At 35.9% G+C, this 26981-nt stretch overlaps 1 protein-coding gene across 1 annotated transcript in view; it reads right to left on the reverse strand.

The window, feature by feature from the left end:
- Window positions 1–6032: 6032 nt before the first annotated feature.
- Window positions 6033–26981, reverse strand: part of LOC129729722 (myosin-11) — a 30945-nt gene continuing 9996 nt past the window's right edge. The window contains exons 3-7 of the mRNA XM_055688508.1: window positions 11593–11695; window positions 8488–8707; window positions 8067–8294; window positions 6984–7850; window positions 6033–6492 (exon numbers count right to left, since the gene is read on the reverse strand). Coding sequence (XP_055544483.1) covers window positions 6256–6492; window positions 6984–7850; window positions 8067–8294; window positions 8488–8707; window positions 11593–11678 — 1638 coding nt within the window. The 5' untranslated portion in view covers window positions 11679–11695 and the 3' untranslated portion in view covers window positions 6033–6255. The remainder of the gene's footprint in view (window positions 6493–6983; window positions 7851–8066; window positions 8295–8487; window positions 8708–11592; window positions 11696–26981) is intronic.

Genomic DNA, 26981 nt, shown 5'->3' on the forward strand with positions numbered 1-26981 from the left:
TCAAGAGCTTTAATGTCATGTACAAGCCAAGTGTTTTTTTTTTTTTTCAAAAAACCGTCAAAATCACTATAGTTCCTGCTAGACTTAATAGATTTTATTGAAAATTTGGATTATCACTGTACCTTACCAGAACTACCTACTTTACCAGAAGTCGTCAAAAATCTGTCCACGTGGGATGTGGATGGCCCCTTAGTCATCTTGCCCTTAAGTTCGTATTAACTTAGAGTAATAATCTACATTTTCAGTAAATCTATCAAGTCTAACCCAAAATCCTGCAGTTTTGGTCATTATGACGGCTTTTTTCGAAAAAAAAACTTCAAGGAACGTTTTATCCCAAATTGCGTATCTTCTGGTAAAGTAGGTAGTTCTGGTAGGGTACAGTGATAACCCAAATTTTCAATAAAATCTATTAAGTCTAGCAGGAACTATAGTGATTTTAGTGATTTTGACGGTTTTTTGAAAAAAAACCTTCTAGGGCCGTTTTACCCCATTTGGCACATACATGACATTAAAGCTCTTGAGTTGCTCTACAAAACGCCATATTCAGATATTTTTTCTAGCGATGTTGAGAAGAGTAGGATGACCCTGAAAATTGACATTTTTTAAAAGAAAAATGCGTTTTTTCGTCAATTTACCTCATTTCCATATATTGTGACCATGTGTTTTGAAGTACTCTTAGCGCAATATGGCCCGACTTTTTTAATTGACTTGTATAACTGATGGTGAAGTCCTAAGAAATAATAAATTGCATCACAACAACCGTGAAGGTGTTAAATTTTATGTTTATGTCTAATTTGATATACTTTCACCATGATTGAATATTATTTTGTTTACCATACAAAGGGTTTGTGAACCACCAGTTGAAAATAACTGTGGTACAGCAATTTTGGAGCATTCTCAATTTATTGTTTGGCAATAGAACATTAAAAACGTGTGAAGAAAAATATATCCTCTTTTGTATCTGATTGCAATACCTTTCAATGTGTTACCTTTCTTGTTCGTTTGGCTCAGATTTTGACAGTTTCAGCCGAATCAAAACTGACGATTGAAAAACAAAAATAATAATAAAATTAATATCATCTGAAACACGCAATCAAAAGATTTTCATACACGGAAGAGCCTTCCGCAAGTGCATGACAAACAAAAAGACGTACCTCTTCGAAGACAAATCCTGGAAAATCTTCGTGTTTATTCGCAACGTTTCACTTATGCGCCACTATGTAAGTGAGTAGGCAGTAAGCTACTGAATTTTTTTTGTAAAAGCGAATTTTGTCGATGTTAAAAAAATCAAGGTGCTTAACCCTAAATTGAAAGATAGTTTTATTTCTAGTATTTTTGTAGAATATTTCGACTTTCTGAAAAAAATTGTTCAAAGGTTTCCCACAGGTGCTTTGTGAAATAATTACTTTTTACAGCTGAAAAACCACGTTTTGCAATTCTGTTCGATTGCCACATTTTTTCACATACTTTTTTATTTTTCCAGGGTCATTTTTAAATATCCTTACATGGTTTAGTTCAGCATCGCATGCATTTATTCGATCCACAGATCCCATTAAACACCACAAAACACATAGACGAACATTCATGACGTAAAATTACATAAAAAGATCCTTGATATCTTACGGTGAGCTGAAATATTGGCATTTTAACATGTGATGGCAACTAAGCATTTTACAAAAATGCCACTTAACCCTAATGTCTCCATTGCACAGTGTTTTATTTTACCATTTTTATGCGATTTTTCAAATATTGATTCAAATGTTGATGAAAGCCATAACATACATTCGGAAAAGTTTCAGGACATTGAAAAATGCATCGTTTAATGTAGAAAGATGGGTAATCAATCCACCAATGTGTGCTGTAGAAAATTTACTTTTTAGTTAGATTGAGATAGACGCACAGTGTTCTCGACAAAATTTTAGTTTATCTCAAAACAAGAAACTTTGCCGAAGACATCATGTTTCTATCACTTGCATATTACGAGTAACATAAAGTTTTCTATGAGAAAGCACTTAAAAGCACCATTTTCTTTCTTGCTTTTTTTCTAAATTTTCCGAGTTTTTTAAACCTTCAACTAAGTTATCAGCCAAAAATTCATCTTTTTCTGAATATTGTTATTTTCTATCTCCCAAAATATTTTTTTTTACATATTTGTAAAATGCTTAGTTTTGCATCACATATAAAAATGCAAATATCTCAGCCCCCCGATAACATATCAAGGATCCTTTATTATTTGAATTTTCGTCAAAAATCTCGCTTTACAGTATAAATTTCTGTTTTTGATCGAAAAATTTTCTTACTTATGTTTTGGAGGGTTCTATCTAAAAATTATGGACAAAATTTACTTTTCTGTGATATTTGATGGGCTCTGTTAGTCAAATTACTGAATACGATACTGAACTAAGCCATGCAAAATATTCAAAAATAAAAAAAAAATATATGGAGAAATGTGAAAACCGAACAGAATTGTAAAAAGTGCAAAAAGTGATTTTTTCGCTTGAAAAAGTAATTTTTTTAATAAATCATGTTTGGGCAACCTGTAAACAATTTTTTAGAATGACGAAAAAATAGTATAAAAATATTATCGTTCAATTTAGAGTTAAGCACCTTGACTTTTGCAACACCGATTTTTAGGACACTCCAGTGTGCACCTTAGATTATTGGTGAACTACATTTTATGCGCACACACAGAAGAATATTAGGGTAATTGCTATTTTTTTAGACTTGGTCAGATTTGTGCGGTGTTTTAACAGACTAATCTATATGGTTTAGATAATAATAATAATTTATTACAACATGACTAAAAGAGTAAATGATAAAATTGTCAATGTATGAGATGGATTAATTATTTTGATAATAGTACGACTAGTCGTTTATAGTCGTTTCAACAATATGTTTTAAGCATAACCAAAGATGACTAGTCACACTTATTTTCGTTTTAATTGTTCGGTAATTTTCATTACGATCACGTTCAGTAAATTTGAAATTTAACTGGCCATTCTGTAATTTTACGAAAGAATGCTGAAGTTGGTTTACTTTTTTGCCGAAATACAGTTGAATAACATTCACTAGACGAGCCCAGCAAAACATTACTGACCTCTTCTGTGAACTTAAATATTCTCTGCACTTTTTTATAGTTCAGTAAATAAAAAGAATGTGAGGCTTTTTTTCTCTTCGTCACCTTCGCCAATTTGATTAGAGTATCTATGAGATGTTTACATTTTGTAACTCACGCTTATTTGAAAAATTACGCGAGATTTTTGCTTTTTAGTATTGTTTTTTTTTTTTTTTGTTCACACAACATTCATTCGACACGGCACAAGGGGCCATCCGCATACCACGTGGACAAGCTTTGGGGGGGGGGGGTTGTTTGTGTGATGTCCACGGTCCATAGAAAATTTTTAGAATTTAGATGGACAGTTGTCCACGGAGGGGGGCGAGGGTTGAAATCGGTAAAAAACTGTCCTCGTGGTATGTGGATGACCCCCAATACAAATTAATGTTTTGCGGAGTCAACTATAATTTTTTTTAGTATTGCCCCTTGCATGAATATTTAGACTTTTGTGATAATCATTCATATCCTAATTTCTTATTTCGCTCTCTTGAACTGACACCTTAGTAGCGCAGTGGTAGTTTTGTTTGGTGCATTTTTTGTTTTGTTATTCATTCGCAACATTTAATATGTAATTTTGAGCATGCTTTAGTTGAAAATTATGTTGAAAACGAGCTTGGAAATCAAAACAAAATTAAGTGTTACATGATTGATTGGGTGATACTGAGTTTCGATACTTTTGAATCACTCAATGAATTTCAATTTGATATATATTTGTATCAAGCACTGAGCATTGCTGGAGTGATTTCTTATTTACCTATCAAGGTAGCAGTCATGATGAAGTATCTTTGTAATATAAAAAAATATTTCTGTCAAAATCGTGTGCGAGATTCAACTGTGATAATCGTGTATTACGGAGTAGTCTAAACTGATGTGAAAGTCGCAATATTGTTGTAATAAATTGAAATTGCAAATCATTTAGACCATATACGATAGTCGACTGAAAACCGCCATACAAATTCGATTGAAAGTAACATATATTTTACTGGGTGTGCGAATCTGGTCAAGCTCACCACTGAAATGATAAGAAGTACCATGATATTTTTTCGTGTGGATATGCTTTGATTCACCCAACGGCCTACAGATGGCAAGTTCATAGTGTTGCCTTGAGATTATATGCAGCGAATTCCAACTTGGATATCTATGTTTCTTTATTCTATGTTTGCTTATAGCAACATCAGTAGCGTTGCTGATGGTTGTTGTCTTTGCTAATGAGTGTGCATCCTTGCTTGCAGCGACACCGAAGGTCCAAAAATCCATATCTAAATAAATTGTTTATTTAATAATACTCTATTTTCCCTATTTTTTCTGCAACAATGTTCCTAAAACTTGGTAACGATGTTTTTCAACACTTGTTTGAAAACACCGTTAGCAAGTTTAACGCTTGCTCATATTATCATATTTTTTTCTCATATACAAACTAGCCCTTGCTTGAATACAGAAGATTACACTGGTCGACAAAAGCGAAAACAAGTTGCCCTAAAAATAATGCAGTAGTGCGTCAAAAGACAGCAGAGTAATTGCTCGCCAGGTTCGTCGCTTCTGAGTTTTCTTTACGAGGCAACTCAATTAACTCTCTGAAAAAGTTATCTTTGCTAAAGGGCACCAATTGACAGGAAGAAATTCTATATAATGTTTTCGAGATTATCTAGAATTATTTAAAATTGCAAAAATTATTCCAGTATGAAAGTGCTTTACAAGAAATACCCTTATGTCCCCGATGCGGTATCCGGGTACCCACAAATTTAAACTATTGTAACTTTTGCAATATTCTTTCGATTTCGATAATTTTAGCATCAAAAAATTCAGCAACTGATCTACTTTCGTGGCTCTGTGCTTAGCGATGTCGATCGCTTAGCTCTCCCACACGGTTGTGATATCGGGTTCGATTCACGATCAGGTCGAGGATCTTTTCGAGCTGGAAATTTTCTCGACTCAGTTATGGGGCACAGTGTATCGTTGTACTTATCCTACAACATGCAAAATGTGCCAAAACAATATCGATAATAAATTCTCTCAACTAATCTAGTTGATCGAAATCGCTTTTAGCCCCCATCTAGCGTGCGATATTGATATTGATATCTTCTTTCGAATCAGCGTTAACGATACTCGGAAGGATTTTTCTTATTCTCGGAAATCCGGTTTCCGGAGATATATTCCGAAACTGAGGAATTTTATGAATATTTGATTCTATTCAAAACTCATACATTACGTTCACAGGTCATTTTTATGGTTTCGAGTATTTTGGTGATATGCCCCCAGAATAGTTCTTCTGGAACAAATTCTACTAGGGCTCCACTTATAAAATAACTCGTTGAAAATCATGTGGTGGTCCTAAAAAAAATTCAACTGAGGTCGATTTACGGCAGGAATATCATCGGTTCGGGAAATACTCATATTGAGTGTTATTCGGCCATTTTTGATTGTTTTCCAGAAACCAGAAGTCATCATCTTGTAATTCATAAAGGTGCATGGGTAATCTTCTGGTCTCTGAATATTGTCTCTGTTCCGAAAAAAACTCTGTTTGGATGATCCTATTTGACCTTGTTTACAGCTCTGGTTTACAGTTGAAATCTATTGCTATACTGTTATATGATTGTTTCAATGGCTACTAGAAGCACCAGCCATTTTGGAGGCATACCACCAAAGCACCCAAAACCATAATAATGGCCTGTGAGGTCTTGCAAATTTAAACCAATTATTGTGAGAATCTGTTAAAATAATCATAAAATTCCTCAGCTTCGGAACACATCCTTGAAAACTCGGATTTCCGGAAATCACAAAAATTTCTCGAGGTAGGTACCACCTACACTGGTTTGAAAGTAGATAAGTTCCTGAATCTTTCAGTTTTAAAACTATCGGAATCGGATGATTTCGCAAAAGTTATCATTTCATTAATTATTAGAATGATCCCGCGGTATTGTGTTATCGTTCATACTATATATTTATCATCTTGTAGCCTTACACGAGATTGACTTAGTACTAATGCAATAAAACGTTCAGTTTTAATTGCTCGTAAGTATTACGTTTCTATCTTTTCTAAGCACACAAAGTCTACCGGTAGCAGTAGTCTTATTTGGTTGATAAAAAATATACCTTCTAAATTTTAATCTAGCACGCATTACAACACGATGGCTGGCTTCTCACTTAGTCGACGGTGACTGGCTGAAGTCACCTTCGATCTCTTCGGAGGAGATTTTGTGCGGCCCAGGTCCCTTAACTCGCTCCTGTACCTCGTTGAAACTGCTCTTGATTTCGTCCAGTGCCTTGCCGAGACCAGTCTTAATGAGGTTGAATTCCTGTGTTACCAGCGAGAGACGACCCAGCAGATAGTTCAGGTTGGAATCCACTTCGGCCATGCGTCCGGTGATCAGAGAAACCTGAAAATAAACACACCGTTTAACACCCAGGTGCTACATTTGTCGGAATTTACAAGCTGTGTTCGCTCATACAATGGGAATTACCGTACCTACAAATCCGGTCCAATGAAATAAAGTGCAAAAAAATAATCGCATGTTTCAGTTCTTTAAGAGCAATCCTGACTGTTATCATATTAAATTGAAATTTAGAATAGATATCCGGCAGAAATAATAGCTTTTAAGCGTTTTGGCTAATGGTATATATAGTCAGAATAAAATACAGCCATGACGAACATCAGAGAAGTACCGTATGGTTTGTTCAACGAATAAAAAAATATTTCTGCAAAAATACTACCGATTTCGGTTAAGTTCAAAAGCTCCAAAACAAACCTGAATCTAGTTACAACTTTATAACAGTTTTTCCAGCAATAAAAAACACAAAAAATGTTCCAATACAAGCCAACCGATATCCACTTATGTATAAGGCTAATAAATTTATTTGCATACTTTACCTTTCCTTCCATGCTGTCCATCGTTGTTAGCGTTCCGTTGACATAGGCTTCCGTCTGCTGTTGCAAACGATCCAAAGCTTGCTTGCTGGATGAGATCTCCTGGTACATAATGCCAATCTGACGCCAAACCTGACTAATTTCCGTTTCAATCTTCGAGCTCAAATTTGTCAACGCACCGTTGTGATTATCCAGAATGGTTGCACTAATTTCATCGAATCGTTTGGTTACCGTTGAGTTAAGATCCTTCGAGTTGGCCTTCACGACTTCCGTGACCTCTCGCAAAATCTGATGGATGCCATAATCTATACCGCGTTTGGCATCTAAGACGTTTTCACCCGTTTGTAGCAGGAACTTTTCCAATCTGCTTAATGCTGCAATTTCGTCTTTCAACGATCCAATATCTTTCTTCGTTCCTGAGAAGAATGCTTCCGTATCAATGATTTCCTCGGACAGTGTCTTCAAGATTTCATTCACCGAACCCTGCAGTACCTCGTTATTCTCCTTGATGCGGGTAGCTGTCTTCGAGAAGCTCTTATCGGACGCTGTCAACACCTCTAGACGCATGTCTTCGATCGCCTCCAGCGTTTCATTGACCAAGCCCTGAATGAACTCTTTATCTACCGATGGCCCTTGCCCTTTAGCTGCCGACAGCGCAGTCGACTTACTTTCCTGCACGGCGGCATCAAGCGTATCCAGCTTCCGGATGACCTTCTCCTCGAAGTCGACGTTCGAGTGACTGATTACGACGGGATTATTATAGTACGAGGACAAACGCTCCTCAATTTTACCAATAATCTCATCCGACGCTGAACCCTGCTTCGCGTTTGCCAGTTTTTCCGCCTGTTGGATTAGATTGCGGTTGGTTTGCTAGAAATGAAAGGAAAACATTAATTAAGTAGTTAAGTAGTGCCAGTTTCTATTCAGTGGAATCTTTTCAAAATTAAATGGATCAACAAGATGCACCCTTACAGATATTATTCCAGATCGAGCATTCCATCAATTGCTTTTAACAATACTTGAGCACACTTTTGCTTACTAATAGATATAATTATTAGCTAGTACCGATTATTGAAAAGTACCAACCTCAAGCGACTCTCTATCTGACTTCAGTTCCGCCATCTCGCGCCGCAGCTCTCTAATGCTTTCGGTTAGCTCTTCTATCTTTCCACCGAGTCCGTCGCCATTCTCATACTGTCGTGAATCCGTGATGACGCGGGTCTCGAGCATGTGCGCATTGTCAGTTAACCAGCGCAGAACGCCCTCAAGTGTTTCGTCCAGCTTCGACTGTTGTATAGTGTGTTTCTCGTCTTGCTGCAATGGAAAACAGAGCCAGCTCTCATTAGTGGCCTGTACGGAAAGTGGTCGACATGCGTGATAATCTCGAAGGGCGATGTGCCACTTTACCTCTAATCACAAGTTCATAACATTAGAGTAGAAAGAAAACAAAGACTGTGGCACTCTAGACTTGCATGCCGCTATGCGCATCATTAGAAGGGATACTCACATTTAGCAGAGCCGTCTCGATACTGCCGACACGCTCCTCCAACCGTGTTATCGTGCCCTTGAGTGGCTCGAATATCCGTTGGTTCTTCTGCAGGGTAATTAAACCTTTTTTAACCTGCTCCCCAAGGGACCGCTCCCGTTGCTCGTGCCGTTCCAACTTGTTATCCAGCAGGTTATACGAGTGCACCAGTGACAGGATCGCATCACGAATTTCTTGGTTGCTGTCAATAAGTACCAAAATTAGTTAGGTTTGTTTTTTTGTGACGCAGAAAATCTAAATGCTAAATATGGAACGCAAGCAATTTTCGAACAAAACATATTCCTCAGAAAGTGAACACGTGATTTAATTTTGGACGAAAATGTTAGCCGTTCTGCATTATCTCTGCCTACTTTGCCAATGAAAAGAAATGAAGTAGGTTTTGGAAATTATCTTTGGTTATGATTTAGTCATCTTCAAAGCTTCAACGTGATCGCTCACAATTTACCAATATAGTCTTATGCGTTTCCTTTTTAATAAGATTTTGGTTCAGTGAAAAAACTGATATTTATGCTGCATATTTACAAAAAAATTAAAGTGTTCTTTGTTCCTAAATACTTTACTGCCTATAATCACATATCAGTCCCATCTGGAAAATCATAAAGTTGAGAAAACAGCGCTTGAAGATATTTTTCTTGTTTTGGATATTTCTCCTGTTTGGGGTGGGTAAATCAAATTTTTTCGTCATGTAATGAAATAGACTTCAATCATAACTTCTTCATTGAAGAATTGCTTTTGTGGTGAAAATTACAATGAAAAATAAAGTAGAAACTGATATGCGATTATTTAGGCCATCAAGTAGCAAAATAATCGCATACCAGTTTCACTTTCAACCTCTCGGTGTACTACTCCATATTTTTCTCAAGTATTTTGAATATGGGCAGACGTTTATGGCCGCAGACAGCGTCTAAAGATCTGCATAGAGAATGGCGGAAACATCCGCCCATTACTTACCCCGACTTTAAGGTCGTCGTTGAAAAAGCAAAATATAAAGTTGAAGTCTTGGATATGCTACTGAATAATATCTTTTCTTATGTCTTCAGTGTTTCGTAATACTTGCTGAATAAAATTATTCCGCGTTAGCCCGTGCATTTAGCAAAGTGCATTTAGCAAACGCTCATTGGAAAAGTGGTATTGAGAAAGGGAAGTTTCCAATTTCATTACAACAGTGACTTGACGGAAGACGACGGCGATGAAAAGAGATACAAGCTGTTTTTAGCTAAGCAACTAAAAACTTCTGAGTTCTGAGAATTTCAACTTGAATAATTATTTGAAGTGAGCAGATCATCAACGGTAAATTAACCTCTTGCAGAGAGCAGCATTGCTCAGGGCCATTATCTCTCTGATTGAAAAAACCAATAACCTTTCGGGAACGAACTTTTTAAAAAAAGTTGCAGTTCCAGTGTCTACTTAAAATATATTTTAGCAGTGAAAAGCTTGAAAAACAACACCAAGTATTTATTATATAGATTGTAGAAAAAATATGGCCATACTCAGGAAAACATTCGGTGGGACTGATATGCGATAATTTTCAAGATGGGACAATTTGACCTCACATTGTTTTCTGACTTTTTCAAATAAAACATACTTTTTTGTTTTCTTAATCGATAGTAGAGCAAGAAATAGATGGAATCTGATATTTAACTCAAAAACGATGAAAATCCGTATGGGACTGGTATGCGATAATAGGCAGTTTATTAAGGTGTTAAACATACTTTTGGTACTGGGAGACAGAGTTTAAATCTATTTTGTTATAAACAACTAGTAAAAGTTAAATAAAAATTTATTGTCAAGAGGTTAAATTTATGTTCAAAACAACCGATAAAATATCCACTGAAATAGTAGATCTGGTATTACGAACATGTTCTAAAAAAATCAACCGCAACCCTTCATAACACATGCCTGCATGAAACGACGCCTTTGTATCCTCAAACAAATCGAAAATCTATATTTTAATGAACAAATAATATTATTAAATTAGATTTTCATCCAAGCCATTAACGATTTGCGTACGTAATACAACAATGTGTCGTATTCAAACGAGAACACTCGTTGGATTCTGAATCCATTCCAACTAAACCGAACATTTTTTCCACGAGAAACGTGCTTCCGCTTTGGCATTAAATGCATCGACGAAACGTAAACAGTTTTTCAAATCACAGCTCCTAATTGCTATACTCTTATAGTGATTGCATCGTAGGAATACATTGCGGAAGTAATTTATATTTTGAACTTAAATATGTACTGGAGAACTTCCAGTTTCTATCAGGAAAAACTGAATGGAAATCGCTATTTTGAACTCTGATCGAACTGTATGGTATTTCATAGCACATGATCGAGAAATAAAATTGTGGCGACCATCAAAAGTTTAGAATTATATAACAACAACCATTAGCTAATTGGTCCTTAAACAACACGCGCCGTTTGGAAACTCTCGCGCATTGCGCTTCAATCGCACACAAGAGACACCCTGAACGCATGACCGGTGCTGTCCATCATCCGGTTCACAAATGGACCAACAAACTGACAGAAAACTCTCAGTTAGAGACAACGTAAGCAGCGTACAACAGTGGCACTAACCTCCCGCAGCATCAATTATTATCAATTAGATCCTCATCTCGATTGCCCCCAACAACAATAAGTTCACAGTTTAGTATCCGCATCGGAGAGCGAAACAAACTTAAATATATTTAATGAGTTCATTGCCGTCTGGATCAGCCAGCCAGATGAAATGGATCAAATCCTGCTCAAACATACCATAAACAACATCTGCCAATGCAGACAATCATATGGGTATGGCACGGCTACAACAGCCAACTTAATTATGAAGCGGGATTTGGCTAATTAAGATGCTGGAATATTTGTCCGCCAAGTGCATTGTCAAGATCAACAGTTCAAGAGATAAATCAATTAAAGTGAGTATCATGTGTAATACACGAGCTAAAATGTAATTACATATTTCATTATAATTATTAGGATTAAATGCCTTGATGTAGTAATAGAACTTAGTTTCAATTTGAATTATTGTAACTAAATAGTTGGGAAAAGCCAATTTTATGAAATACTTACGTAACATCTACTCGTGCCTGAGCAAATACCTGCGAAGGTATAATGCTGAATACAGCCAGTAGGAATATACTCGCTTTAGTGGCCATGATTGCTTAAAGTTGTTCTGAAAAAAGAGACGAAAACGAAAATTTTTGCACTAAGTACAATGATTCCAGATGAATCTATCTTATATTAACTAAATTCGGTACTGAGTATATAATATAAGCAGGTCTGCCTATCGTCAGATATGTCCTATGATTGTCAGGGGAGTGAATAATAACCTAGAGCGTTAATTTCCTGCATGGTAGTTTTTCATACTGCAGAGTATGTTCCAGCAAAAGATAAGTTCTCTATGACTTTATGATTAGCCCTTTCGGACGATAATAGAACAATCCTGACGATTTTATGGCCGATAGAAATTTATTCACATTGCCGGAAATGACAATCCACGCTTTGTCAACTGACTTACCGAATTGAAAATGACATTTTTCTTTATCTTCTCTCCGTATTGTATGCAATTTTTTTTGTTTTTTTTTGAGTAAATACGGCCAAAACGAAAATTTATTTTATAGTTAACATTCATTATTTTTTTAAAATTGAATTCAATCTTCGAGCACTTTTGTGTGCTTTAAACAATACCTAGAAAAATCACGGTGGCATGAGCGGACGAAAAATCAAGAAAAATTTTCGTCTTTCTACGATTTTTAACGAAATACGTAAAATACAAAACTGCTAGTTTATCCGGGCATAACAAGCTAACGTTTGTATTAAAAAAATGGACAAAAATTGCCGATTTTTCATGAGATTACATTCATACGCACTGATGAAACTACCCATATAGTAAGAGGTTTTTCCAGATTCCAGAAAGTTTTTCCACATGAATGGTGTTCGAATTATCAAAATCGAACAATATTTGGTAAAGTTACAGCATTTCAAAGTTAAACAAAATTTTGGCTATCCTTCTTATTCTGACCATCCCCTGTATCTCACCCTGAATGGCAACGACGTATTTTACTTCTTCCACGAAGGAAGTGAGTTATGAGGTGAAGTTCATTTTACACTCCAAGCTCCCCAAAAAGGTGCTGCTGAAGCTGACAATCGGCGAGAAGGGGATGTCAAAGCCGCTCTTGTTTCGCTCCGGATTGGCGATGTGGTACGGTGCAGAAATTCACAATATAATTTCTGATACCAATTATTATTAGAAGAAAAAAAAACAAAAATCGGGACGTGTTTATAGGTTTATTATGTGACATTTTTTCGTGAAGTGATAAGTCATTCGGAAAAATGACCTGGCATCCCTGTGTCATATTTTTTGACGACAGATTTGTCTTGAGAATCAACCGATTTTTTCCATAGTTCTGCTGTTTGAATTCAGTGTCAGTGGAATATGTATTTCTTTTGACATTTCTATTCAAATAAAAAATAATATACACACCCCTAAAATACTCTATAGACCATTTTATGAGACGTTTGAAAACTCAATTTATGAATGAAATTATGACAAAAAACACTGACCCGCTCGTAAGAGCAACATCAACATCAGCAGGTTGCTGTGACACCTGTCAGTTCGTAAAACGGTCTATTAGCACTGCAAACGTTCACTGCCATGAAAGGATTTTCAGTTGAAATTGAAGCCTTTGAATTTCAATTTTCAACGAACGAGCTGAAATTGAAAGAGACTTTCATCTCCAATCAGTTGGCAGTGACTGTTGGCTAGCACCATTTCTGTGATTTCGAACACGCTGTGTTGCTTCTGCAATGTTTATGTGGTTGAGAAGTAGGGGTGTGCGAAACTGGCTTTTCTGGTGTCGAAACGAAACGAAACGAAGTTAACCCTTAATTTCGGTTTCGCCAAATTAGTCGAAACGAAATCAAGGTGGATTTCGAATTCTCGAGACGAAACGAAATTGGTCTCTAAATTTCGCGAAATTTCGAAAAATAAAATAAATGTTTCTGAAACATAGCATTACAATATTCAGATATCGATAAACCCAAGTAACAATTCTATAGCTACTTGGTTTTCTAACGGTTATATCACAGCAATGAATATTTCCAACGGTTTTATGGCGATTAAACCCGTTGCCAAAAATAGCAAGTCGTAATGAACACTGATAGCTGTCAATAAAACTCCAATAAAACTTCCAATAAAACCGGCAAGAGTCAATGCGATTTTGCTTTATTATTGGTTTTATTATTACTATCTATTGCCCCATAAAACCACTCCAGCTTGCTGTCATATAACATAGAAACCAGTTTTATTGCGGTCATTCAAATGCCCAGTTTTAACCTGTCGTACTTGTAAACAAATATATGCAGGCAATGATATACATACAGGTGAGACAAAAGCGGCTGAGTTGGTTTAGTGTGATGCAGAATTCTGTCGCAGTCTCCGTAAGATGTGTGTAAAATGCTTTAGAGCATCTTGCAGCGCATTTGTGAACATTGATGACGTAGAACTCCAAAAATCTAATAAAGTAACACAGCAAACTTAATACTTTTCGGTAGTTTTTTTTAAGTTTTATCGCCAGTTTGTTTTGTTTTGGTTGAAAATAATTTCCAATGTCGTTAAATTATGCGTCCTTAAAAATAAGGTAGGGGCAAGACACTATTGATATGTTTCGAAATATATTCAATATTCAATTAAACTAAGTATGTATCGTTGCATTTTTCGTGCACCTCTCTATTTATATCAAAGTTTGTTGATTCCTCATTATCGTCGGTGTGATGTCAGATTTTTTATAAAAATAAAGTTGTCTAGGCCTCAGGGATTTACCATATTTTTCTCTAATAATGCAGGCATCCAACCTTTGCCGCACCTTACAACATATATATCATTGAACTAGGCTTATTGCGGCTACGATTAATGCCAACTAACTACCAACCGCGCCATATTGATATTTTTGAAACTTTTTATAATCTTGAAACGAAAATCAAATCGTCGTCTGACTAACAAATAAATTGAATATCCAAAGTTGATTTTGATCTATCTCTGTATTGAAGAACACGGCTAGATTTTTTTCTGAAAAACTGAGCTGAAACAATCCAATTCATTTTTGCTAACAATGAGATCATTTTTGTAAGCCCGTACTATTTTGATGGCGCATAAATTTTAAGCGCCTATGATCTCAAAATGCACGACAAAATTTCATGCGCATATCGTCCCCTTAATGCTAGAACTAGATAACTCGAAAGTTGACGTTTCGAGAAAAACGAGTTTGAAAATTTGACCGATTCTGGTGATGACGTATCAACTGCAATTATTAAAGGTTCAGATTTTATGAAACGCATCCATATCGTTTCAGGCCCGTTATAGCAACTGAAAAATCAACAAAAAACCGAGTTATTTAGTTTTATTACAAAATACGCTTGTTTTTCGTTAAGATATCTAGTTTTTTAATTGATGAATAACTTTTAGGTATGATAACGAGTTTTAGGTATGTTATAAAGCTCGACGCGATAAATATGATGGCATACTTAACTCAAAATCGACAAATTTCGAGTTATCTAGTTCTAGCATTAAGGGGACGATATGCTTGAGAGCTACAAAACCTACCAAAAACCCCTCCTTATTCCTTATCTTTCTACAATATCACCATCAAATAAAAACGATTGCACGATGATAACCAACACAGGTGAAACATTTCTCCCGCAACGAGAGATTTCCTTATTGAAAAAAGTGGCGTGATGTTCTGGTGTGTGTGCAGGAACGGTACAACAAATCAACTTATTACGGTTGCTGTCAAGCAATGAAAAGTTGATTTGGACATATTGTGGCAAGTAGCAGACCAAACTTATTGCGCTCTTAAAGAGGTAATGCCAGCTGCTTATAGTATGCGGTACTCTTTACATGTGGTTTTGAAGCAGTTTTATTGCCATTCTTATAATTGATTGAATAAGCTTGGCAAGGGTGGGCCACCTGGCTGTAAAGCAAACTTATAGCGGTTATCAGGAGGTTCTGATAGTTAATAGCAATTTCACGAAATTGGTCATGAAAACCGCTAAAAGAATGCAATACGACTTAAATTGTTACTTGGGAACCGACAATGACGAGAAAATCAAAATTGTTAAAAACTAAAATCCTTATGCATTCATTTTTACAGATTATATTGCAGGTAATAGTAGCGTGATAGATACAAATGATATAAAGGTCAAACTCGAAATGTTTTTGTAAATAATAATTTAATAAATTTCTGAACTGATTCTTTTGGTTTGAATGCAACTATGTTTAAAATAGTAATCCTTCTTTCATAGCACTTTCATCATTCAAAATCCAAGTTTCGTCCTAGAGCTCGAACTGGAAAACATGAGAGATGGTAGGTAGGTTTTCAACCATTCCTGTGAGTTTTGGTGTCCCTAGCAAAGATAATTTTTCCAAAGAGTTTTTCCCTATGCAAACGTAAAAGCGACGAATCCGATAAGCAATTCCTCGGCGGCCTTCTGATGCATTTCTGCATTCTCTAAAAGCAGCAAAATTCACAGGAATGGTTAACAAGCTGTAAAACCTTTGGAGGGCAACCATTTTGAGCTTTAGGGCAACTTTTTTTCGCTTTTGCCGACCAGTGTTATTGATTTTTTTTAACACCGTTTAGTCAGACTAGACTAAGTGACATCTTCATCAATTCGAGGAAAACAAAATTTAAGTTAACTATTCTGTAAACTTTAAAGTTTTCAATATGTTTGCACATTTTTCAATATAACTTAAAATTGCTTTTTTACTGAGCAGTTCCACAAAAAAGGTCCCAGTTTCAATATTTTTTGTCATTTTAGATTTAGCTTAAACTTTGCATAAACGATTCTATAGGCTGAGAAGCTATTTAAAATACTATTTTGGGAGGATTATTGTGATTATAAATATTTTCAGAGCCAAAAGTTTTTGATTAGTGTGACGTCTCTGGAAAATTTTTAGATAGTAATTTTATCTTTCCGATAAAAAAAACTCAAAAAATTCATTTTTTAATGTAAAAGAAACATTAAAATTAATATAAAAAAGCTTATTTTCAAAAATCTTTTTTTTTGTATAAAAATTACAAAAAAAAATACCGAAGCGATGAAGAAATCAAAAAAAGTTATATTAAAAAAAATTACAACATGGAAGGACAATATTTTTATCTACAACTTTGCCAAAGGCACTATGCCAATCAAACCAACTGTTTCGATTATAAAAATATTTTAATTACCCACAGAGTTCCCAATTGGAGATTAAATTATTTTTTCAGCCAAATCGGTTTGTTTGACTGGCATAACTAGTGTCTCTGGTAAGGTTGTAGAAAATAATTTTGTCCTAAAAAAATATGCCCTGTGAGTTTCTGCGACACCAAAAATAATAAAATGCATTTGGGACCATTCCTAAGCTACGTGGTCATATTTTGATCCCTTTTATACCCTCCTACTTCCCCCGTGGTCTTTCGTGGTCTTTTGTATTGTGATCTTATTCTGCAAATATATGTACGATAAAGTATGAAAAATTTATAAAAAAATGAAGGTTTAAGAAAACTGATTATTAGTTGTTGCGCAAATTGTAAATAGAATTTTCAGTAATATCATTTTCTCAAAACCAAAATAACAAATAGATAATGGTTGTTTAATTTTTAATAATATTTCATTGTCTTTAACAAATATAATAATTTTCTTACCTGAAAGTAATTTAAAATACTCTATTCTGTTGAGTATATTCAAAATGATTTTTAATTTGTTGTTGAGTATCAAAATAAATAAAATTTGTTTAGGCAGTTTGATCATCTACGATAAATTTTTCGCTTATAGTTATGGTAAATTGTATACTCATCTATAAATCATCAATATTTAGTTGATAATAAGTGAAACCTTACTTTTAGTGATTTTCAGGTATCGGATTTGTAACTTAGGTTTTTTTAATAAATTACAAAGTTTTGAATGTCGAACAAAATATAAACATCTTTCTTTCTTCCTACAGTTCACGAACATCCAGGTCTTATATATTGTTTTTAAGACCAAAACGTTGATTTTTTTACCGGTCGTTGAGTATTGAAATATACTTCCAAGAAAAATGTGATAAAATCCGACGCATTGCAAAATAGAACTATTCTGAAGAAGTAAATGCCATATAAGGCAAAGCCTGTTTAAAACAAAAAAAAAATTCTTCGTTCGGATAAATTTGAAATACGTTTCACAAATTTGATTACATTTAATTGCTGACAACTCTCAATCTTTCCGTGACACTTATTAATTATCAAGTCGTGTCAAATAAATTTATTAATTAAAAAATTGCGAAAGCTTCGTCTTGACTTAGTGGCAATAATAAATTATAAGTCAGAAAAAAGACTACGTGGTCTATTCATCAACCCCCACACCCCCCGCGTGATTTTTTGTGGTTTTTTGATACAAAAATTACCGGCTGAGAGTTTATTCTCCTATGTCTGACTTAGTATACCAGATAACTGTTGAGATATATTCAATTTAATTTATAGTCGCAATGAGCACAAACCAAAATAATGTAATAATGTGCATCGGAAATTTGGTCCGAAATTTCGCGAAATTTCGTAATCGTCGAAATTGGAAGTTTAATTTCGCGAAATTTTAGGCGGAATTTAGCGAAATTCAACGAAATTTTTCGGCAATTTCGCGAAACCGAAATTTCGCGAAATTTCGGGAAAATTCGAGTTTTGCGAAATTATACGAAATCATTCGAAATCTCGCACAGCCTTATTGAGAAGATTAGATGCTTATATAGTTCATCGACTGCTTACAATAAATTGGCTTGAATAAAATAATTTCGATATTAAATCAGACATCTCATTTCTTTCAATGACCGGACTTTCATTGAAAATTGACACCGGTAATCGGTGACAGTTGGTCGTTCAACTTGAGACAGTAAAAATGTTGTTTTTGTCATTTTCGTTCGGAATGTCGAAAATTTGCTGCACTGCGGTCTATTATAACCTATTTTTTAAAATTTTTAATTTTTTAATCCCGAAAGAATGAGAGCAGTTTGAATTTTTATTTTGGTATACCCGGATTTCGAATGTATTGTTGAATAATAAATCATTCTTCCACTTAATGAAGTCATATTCTTCAGTTTTATTTTATTTTGAAATTTTATCTATAATTTTAACCAGTTCGAAATGGAAATTATGGCCGTAAACTCAAAGCTTGGCTCAACGCAAATTTTAATTGATCCGGTAAAACAACACCATGCATTAATTTTATAATCTTTTGTTGTAGAATTACGTCTTGCGGCAAAAAAACATCGAGAGCGTCACGAAAATTATACAATTTTAAATGATTATAACTCAGTCAGTTTTCAACGGATTTTTTCACATACAATACATTTAAAATAAGAGAAAAAAGAGTTAAAATGCGCTTATTTAATAACGCATAAAATAGTGTCGTAACAGTAGAAAAAATCACTTCAAGCGGGATTGACTCTCCAAAGATGTATTGAATATCTTGACCACAGCGTCAACGCACAGTTCTTCAGCAACACTGATTCGATATTGAGGAGATCTAGGTGTGGTAAACGGCTGAGCAGTGCGTAACAGTAGTACACCCGTACTAGTTAGCATGAAATAGACCCCAGTATGGTGCAAGGCATAATGCCATATCCCTAGGGACGTTGCGATACCATTAAACATCGATACTTAGAATCGATACCTGTATCGAGAGCATGTATCGATATTCCGATAGTATCGAGGCTAACGTATCGATACCTAAATGTATCGTTGTGCGATACCAGTTCATACAAAAAATAAGTCATATTTTTTTTTATTATTTATTCCTCAAGATAAAACGTTTAATTCAATTAAACCATTTATATAGACCATTTTACGAGACGTTTCTGAACTCAATCTATGAATGAAATTTTGACAGAAAGCTCGGAACCGCTGACATAACGCACGTAAAAGCAACATCATCAACAGCAGAATACGTGACACCTGTCAGTTCGTAAAATGGTCTATAAATTTACTGAATCTAGAAACACCAGCTTCTGCAGAAACTTAGTCAAAAGTCGATTACGCTTTTCCTTAATAATTGATCCTGTTTTCGAAAAGAGCCGCTTGCATGGCTCTGTAGATTTTACCTTTGGATCTGCATGACCGTAGAAAAGGATCGTTCCCGTAGGTTAATCTACAGTAATTCCCGTTAAACTGGCATTGCCGATGAGATGGCATGCATGCATACGATGCATCAATATGGCACAGGAAACAGCGAGTTTTCTGCTTCGTTCGTTCTTCTTTACAGGGTTGTTTCGAGTCTTTTCGATACTGAGAGGTGTGTATCGATATTGATGAAGTATCGCTGGTAAAACATCGATACCGAATATCCGAGTATCGGAAGCAGAAGGATCGATTCTGTATTAGTATCGGTGGTATCGCAACGTCCCTACATATCCCTAACTCCACGTCGTATACTGACAGGTAAGCGGGAGCTGTTCTCCTAGGAGGCCAGCTTGCTTTAGCGTCTGTTCTCCATGTTAGGGGCGGATCAAACATCACGGATAAAAGCATCACGCGCAAACAAGTGTCTAACGGGAATTCATAGCTGACATCCGGTTTATTTTTTCTGTTAATCTGAATTCATAATTGATTTCCTGTAAGATAACAAAATAAAATGTTTAGATAGAGAAAGCCTTCAAACACCCAAATATTACCTTTTGGAATTATAGCTTTGTTTTCCTTTTGCCGTTTATTTAGATGAAAAAATCCGATGATAATAAAATAAACCACTTTTCTTTATTGTTTTTGAAAAACTTATTTTTCATCACTAATCCTGGAGCAAACTTCACTTTCGCCAATGCCGAGTCGGAACTTAACATGAACTTTAAATTGGAAATGAAGTACGACATAGACTTCTCTTGAACTTTCGTGCTGATTAAAAGTACGGATAAAATGCTAACCGAACTTTAATTTCCGGCGGCTTTGAAGTTCACGTGTGAACTTTAGGTGAACTTCAAGGTTCCAATGAAGAGGAACAAGCAGCTTATCCTGAACTTTCATGCTGATTAGAAGTACGGATAAAATGCTAACCGAACTTTAATTAACGATGGTTTGTGAAGTTCACGTGTGAACTTTAAGGTTCTAATGAAGAGTAGTAAGCAGCTTCTACTGAACTTGAGTGCTGATTCAAAGTACGGATAAAATGCTAACCGAACTTTAATTTCCGGGGGTTTTGAAGTTCACGTGTAAACTTTTTGTGAACTTTAAGGTTCTAATAAAGGGGAACAAGCAGCTTCTCATGAACTTTCAAATTGCTTTCAAGGTTTTGACGGTACTTTATTTAGAATGAAGTTCGGTTTGTGAGTAATGTGTCCTGTTGTTCAGCAAGAAAGTTCCACGGAACCAAATCTGAACTTTATGTGAACTACTAAGTTCGTGTGTTAAGTGAAATTCGAACTTCTGGTTGCTTGGGATATCCTCAATGTGCACTGCCTTCACGAAGGACGACCCGATATATAGAAAGAAATGTTTTACGAACAGCTGAGAAACTCTACGATAGCTGCTCGCGTATAGATATCAAGATCGTCATCGGGGACATGAAAGCTTAGATCGGTGGGGAAGACAAACATACAACAAACCAAATTGACGGCCCGTTCTTCTCAAACATACAAATGTACGCAGCAATTGCGGTGCGAATATTGGCTCGGACATGACCACTTCGATCGAGTCCAGTGCGATGAAGCAAAAAGTTGACGATGTGCTGCTTGGAGAGAACCTCATGGCATACCTGGCGTACGTCAATAGGTTGCGGTGGGCCGGTCACGTCGAAAGGATGCCGGACGACAATCATGTGAAATCACTTCTCTTCAGCAACCCTGCCAGCTTCAGAACTGAAGGGGCACAGCGTGCACGATGGCTCGACCAGATCGAAAAAGACTTGCGGGTGACTAGATGTCTGGGAAACTGGCGAAACACGGGTCAAAACCGAGCAGCAGGCAGTAACTTCTTAATACAGCACGTGCCACTACGACTCTCGTCTGATTGGTAAGGTACTAGTTCTTAGCCAATCAATGATGACATCTTAATTTGTGTTGATTTTGATGCTCTGATAAGAAGTATGGAATATATTTATATTGAACATAATCATTCTCTGGAAAATTCTACAGGGGACTTGAAACAAACCCGTAATTGCGCCTATGGTTATCGATTATGCGGGGGAAAGATGCTTTTAAGGATAATAGTTAGTCGTATAACCGCAGACTTCCATTTCGATTTCATTCAAAGCTAAAAACAAGGAGGAATACCACCCAATATGGATATTTTCAAAACCGGAAAACATCCAGAGACCGAGAATCGATACCAAACACCGTTTTGAAGATCAAAACTTCCGGTTCCTGGAAACCAGCCAAATAACTTCCGGTTCCTAGCAAACAGTATTTAATGACCATATGCCACCTAATATCGGTACTTCTGTAATTGGAATGATGTACAGAGGCGCCTGCAGAGCGATCACCAGCGATGCTGGAGCGTATCATCGAGGGACTCTTTCCACGCCACGAGCCAAGTCCTTGGCCTCCGGCGGTCGAGTCTCACGTCCGACGTTCCAGTATCTCAGACATAGACCAGAGATGGTCGGCCAACCTGCCGAGCATCCAATCCGTGAGCGACGACAGCCGTGTCGAGGCAGGGGAGGAGGCAAGGGTTACGAATGAGGAACTCATCGTGATCGCCAAATCCCTAAAGGTGAGCAAGGCACCGGGACCGGATGGTATCCCTAACCTGGCGATCAGGCTGGCGATAAAAACGGCCCCCGGGCTGTTCAGGGCAGTCATGCAGAGGTGCCTGGATGACTGTCTCTTTCCGGACAGGTGGAAGCGGCAGAGACTGGTCTTATTGCCGAAGGCTGGGAAACCGCCAGGGGACCCATCGGCATATAGGCCTATCTGCCTGCAACATGGAAGGACAATATTTTTATCTACAACTTTGCCAAAGGCACTATGCCAATCAAACCAACTGTTTCGATTATAAAAATATTTTAATTACCCACAGAGTTCCCAATTGGAGATTAAATTATTTTTTCAGCCAAATCGGTTTGTTTGACTGGCATAACTAGTGTCTCTGGTAAGGTTGTAGAAAATAATTTTGTCCTAAAAAAATATGCCCTGTGAGTTTCTGCGACACCAAAAATAATAAAATGCATTTGGGACCATTCCTAAGCTACGTGGTCATATTTTGATCCCTTTTATACCCTCCTACTTCCCCCGTGGTCTTTCGTGGTCTTTTGTATTGTGATCTTATTCTGCAAATATATGTACGATAAAGTATGAAAAATTTATAAAAAAATGAAGGTTTAAGAAAACTGATTATTAGTTGTTGCGCAAATTGTAAATAGAATTTTCAGTAATATCATTTTCTCAAAACCAAAATAACAAATAGATAATGGTTGTTTAATTTTTAATAATATTTCATTGTCTTTAACAAATATAATAATTTTCTTACCTGAAAGTAATTTAAAATACTCTATTCTGTTGAGTATATTCAAAATGATTTTTAATTTGTTGTTGAGTATCAAAATAAATAAAATTTGTTTAGGCAGTTTGATCATCTACGATAAATTTTTCGCTTATAGTTATGGTAAATTGTATACTCATCTATAAATCATCAATATTTAGTTGATAATAAGTGAAACCTTACTTTTAGTGATTTTCAGGTATCGGATTTGTAACTTAGGTTTTTTTAATAAATTACAAAGTTTTGAATGTCGAACAAAATATAAACATCTTTCTTTCTTCCTACAGTTCACGAACATCCAGGTCTTATATATTGTTTTTAAGACCAAAACGTTGATTTTTTTACCGGTCGTTGAGTATTGAAATATACTTCCAAGAAAAATGTGATAAAATCCGACGCATTGCAAAATAGAACTATTCTGAAGAAGTAAATGCCATATAAGGCAAAGCCTGTTTAAAACAAAAAAAAAATTCTTCGTTCGGATAAATTTGAAATACGTTTCACAAATTTGATTACATTTAATTGCTGACAACTCTCAATCTTTCCGTGACACTTATTAATTATCAAGTCGTGTCAAATAAATTTATTAATTAAAAAATTGCGAAAGCTTCGTCTTGACTTAGTGGCAATAATAAATTATAAGTCAGAAAAAAGACTACGTGGTCTATTCATCAACCCCCACACCCCCCGCGTGATTTTTTGTGGTTTTTTGATACAAAAATTACCGGCTGAGAGTTTATTCTCCTATGTCTGACTTAGTATACCAGATAACTGTTAAGATATATTCAATTTAATTTATAGTCGCAATGAGCACAAACCAAAATAATGTAATAATGTGCATCGGAAATTTGGTCCGAAATTTCGCGAAATTTCGTAATCGTCGAAATTGGAAGTTTAATTTCGCGAAATTTTAGGCGGAATTTAGCGAAATTCAACGAAATTTTTCGGCAATTTCGCGAAACCGAAATTTCGCGAAATTTCGGGAAAATTCGAGTTTTGCGAAATTATACGAAATCATTCGAAATCTCGCACAGCCTTATTGAGAAGATTAGATGCTTATATAGTTCATCGACTGCTTACAATAAATTGGCTTGAATAAAATAATTTCGATATTAAATCAGACATCTCATTTCTTTCAATGACCGGACTTTCATTGAAAATTGACACCGGTAATCGGTGACAGTTGGTCGTTCAACTTGAGACAGTAAAAATGTTGTTTTTGTCATTTTCGTTCGGAATGTCGAAAATTTGCTGCACTGCGGTCTATTATAACCTATTTTTTAAAATTTTTAATTTTTTAATCCCGAAAGAATGAGAGCAGTTTGAATTTTTATTTTGGTATACCCGGATTTCGAATGTATTGTTGAATAATAAATCATTCTTCCACTTAATGAAGTCATATTCTTCAGTTTTATTTTATTTTGAAATTTTATCTATAATTTTAACCAGTTCGAAATGGAAATTATGGCCGTAAACTCAAAGCTTGGCTCAACGCAAATTTTAATTGATCCGGTAAAACAACACCATGCATTAATTTTATAATCTTTTGTTGTAGAATTACGTCTTGCGGCAAAAAAACATCGAGAGCGTCACGAAAATTATACAATTTTAAATGATTATAACTCAGTCAGTTTTCAACGGATTTTTTCACATACAATACATTTAAAATAAGAGAAAAAAGAGTTAAAATGCGCTTATTTAATAACGCATAAAATAGTGTCGTAACAGTAGAAAAAATCACTTCAAGCGGGATTGACTCTCCAAAGATGTATTGAATATCTTGACCACAGCGTCAACGCACAGTTCTTCAGCAACACTGATTCGATATTGAGGAGATCTAGGTGTGGTAAACGGCTGAGCAGTGCGTAACAGTAGTACACCCGTACTAGTTAGCATGAAATAGACCCCAGTATGGTGCAAGGCATAATGCCATATCCCTAGGGACGTTGCGATACCATTAAACATCGATACTTAGAATCGATACCTGTATCGAGAGCATGTATCGATATTCCGATAGTATCGAGGCTAACGTATCGATACCTAAATGTATCGTTGTGCGATACCAGTTCATACAAAAAATAAGTCATATTTTTTTTTATTATTTATTCCTCAAGATAAAACGTTTAATTCAATTAAACCATTTATATAGACCATTTTACGAGACGTTTCTGAACTCAATCTATGAATGAAATTTTGACAGAAAGCTCGGAACCGCTGACATAACGCACGTAAAAGCAACATCATCAACAGCAGAATACGTGACACCTGTCAGTTCGTAAAATGGTCTATAAATTTACTGAATCTAGAAACACCAGCTTCTGCAGAAACTTAGTCAAAAGTCGATTACGCTTTTCCTTAATAATTGATCCTGTTTTCGAAAAGAGCCGCTTGCATGGCTCTGTAGATTTTACCTTTGGATCTGCATGACCGTAGAAAAGGATCGTTCCCGTAGGTTAATCTACAGTAATTCCCGTTAAACTGGCATTGCCGATGAGATGGCATGCATGCATACGATGCATCAATATGGCACAGGAAACAGCGAGTTTTCTGCTTCGTTCGTTCTTCTTTACAGGGTTGTTTCGAGTCTTTTCGATACTGAGAGGTGTGTATCGATATTGATGAAGTATCGCTGGTAAAACATCGATACCGAATATCCGAGTATCGGAAGCAGAAGGATCGATTCTGTATTAGTATCGGTGGTATCGCAACGTCCCTACATATCCCTAACTCCACGTCGTATACTGACAGGTAAGCGGGAGCTGTTCTCCTAGGAGGCCAGCTTGCTTTAGCGTCTGTTCTCCATGTTAGGGGCGGATCAAACATCACGGATAAAAGCATCACGCGCAAACAAGTGTCTAACGGGAATTCATAGCTGACATCCGGTTTATTTTTTCTGTTAATCTGAATTCATAATTGATTTCCTGTAAGATAACAAAATAAAATGTTTAGATAGAGAAAGCCTTCAAACACCCAAATATTACCTTTTGGAATTATAGCTTTGTTTTCCTTTTGCCGTTTATTTAGATGAAAAAATCCGATGATAATAAAATAAACCACTTTTCTTTATTGTTTTTGAAAAACTTATTTTTCATCACTAATCCTGGAGCAAACTTCACTTTCGCCAATGCCGAGTCGGAACTTAACATGAACTTTAAATTGGAAATGAAGTACGACATAGACTTCTCTTGAACTTTCGTGCTGATTAAAAGTACGGATAAAATGCTAACCGAACTTTAATTTCCGGCGGCTTTGAAGTTCACGTGTGAACTTTAGGTGAACTTCAAGGTTCCAATGAAGAGGAACAAGCAGCTTATCCTGAACTTTCATGCTGATTAGAAGTACGGATAAAATGCTAACCGAACTTTAATTAACGATGGTTTGTGAAGTTCACGTGTGAACTTTAAGGTTCTAATGAAGAGTAGTAAGCAGCTTCTACTGAACTTGAGTGCTGATTCAAAGTACGGATAAAATGCTAACCGAACTTTAATTTCCGGGGGTTTTGAAGTTCACGTGTAAACTTTTTGTGAACTTTAAGGTTCTAATAAAGGGGAACAAGCAGCTTCTCATGAACTTTCAAATTGCTTTCAAGGTTTTGACGGTACTTTATTTAGAATGAAGTTCGGTTTGTGAGTAATGTGTCCTGTTGTTCAGCAAGAAAGTTCCACGGAACCAAATCTGAACTTTATGTGAACTACTAAGTTCGTGTGTTAAGTGAAATTCGAACTTCTGGTTGCTTGGGATATCCTCAATGTGCACTGCCTTCACGAAGGACGACCCGATATATAGAAAGAAATGTTTTACGAACAGCTGAGAAACTCTACGATAGCTGCTCGCGTATAGATATCAAGATCGTCATCGGGGACATGAAAGCTTAGATCGGTGGGGAAGACAAACATACAACAAACCAAATTGACGGCCCGTTCTTCTCAAACATACAAATGTACGCAGCAATTGCGGTGCGAATATTGGCTCGGACATGACCACTTC

This window comes from Wyeomyia smithii, chromosome 3 (genome assembly GCF_029784165.1).
Source record: "Wyeomyia smithii strain HCP4-BCI-WySm-NY-G18 chromosome 3, ASM2978416v1, whole genome shotgun sequence".
Taxonomy (NCBI): Eukaryota; Metazoa; Arthropoda; class Insecta; order Diptera; family Culicidae; genus Wyeomyia; species Wyeomyia smithii.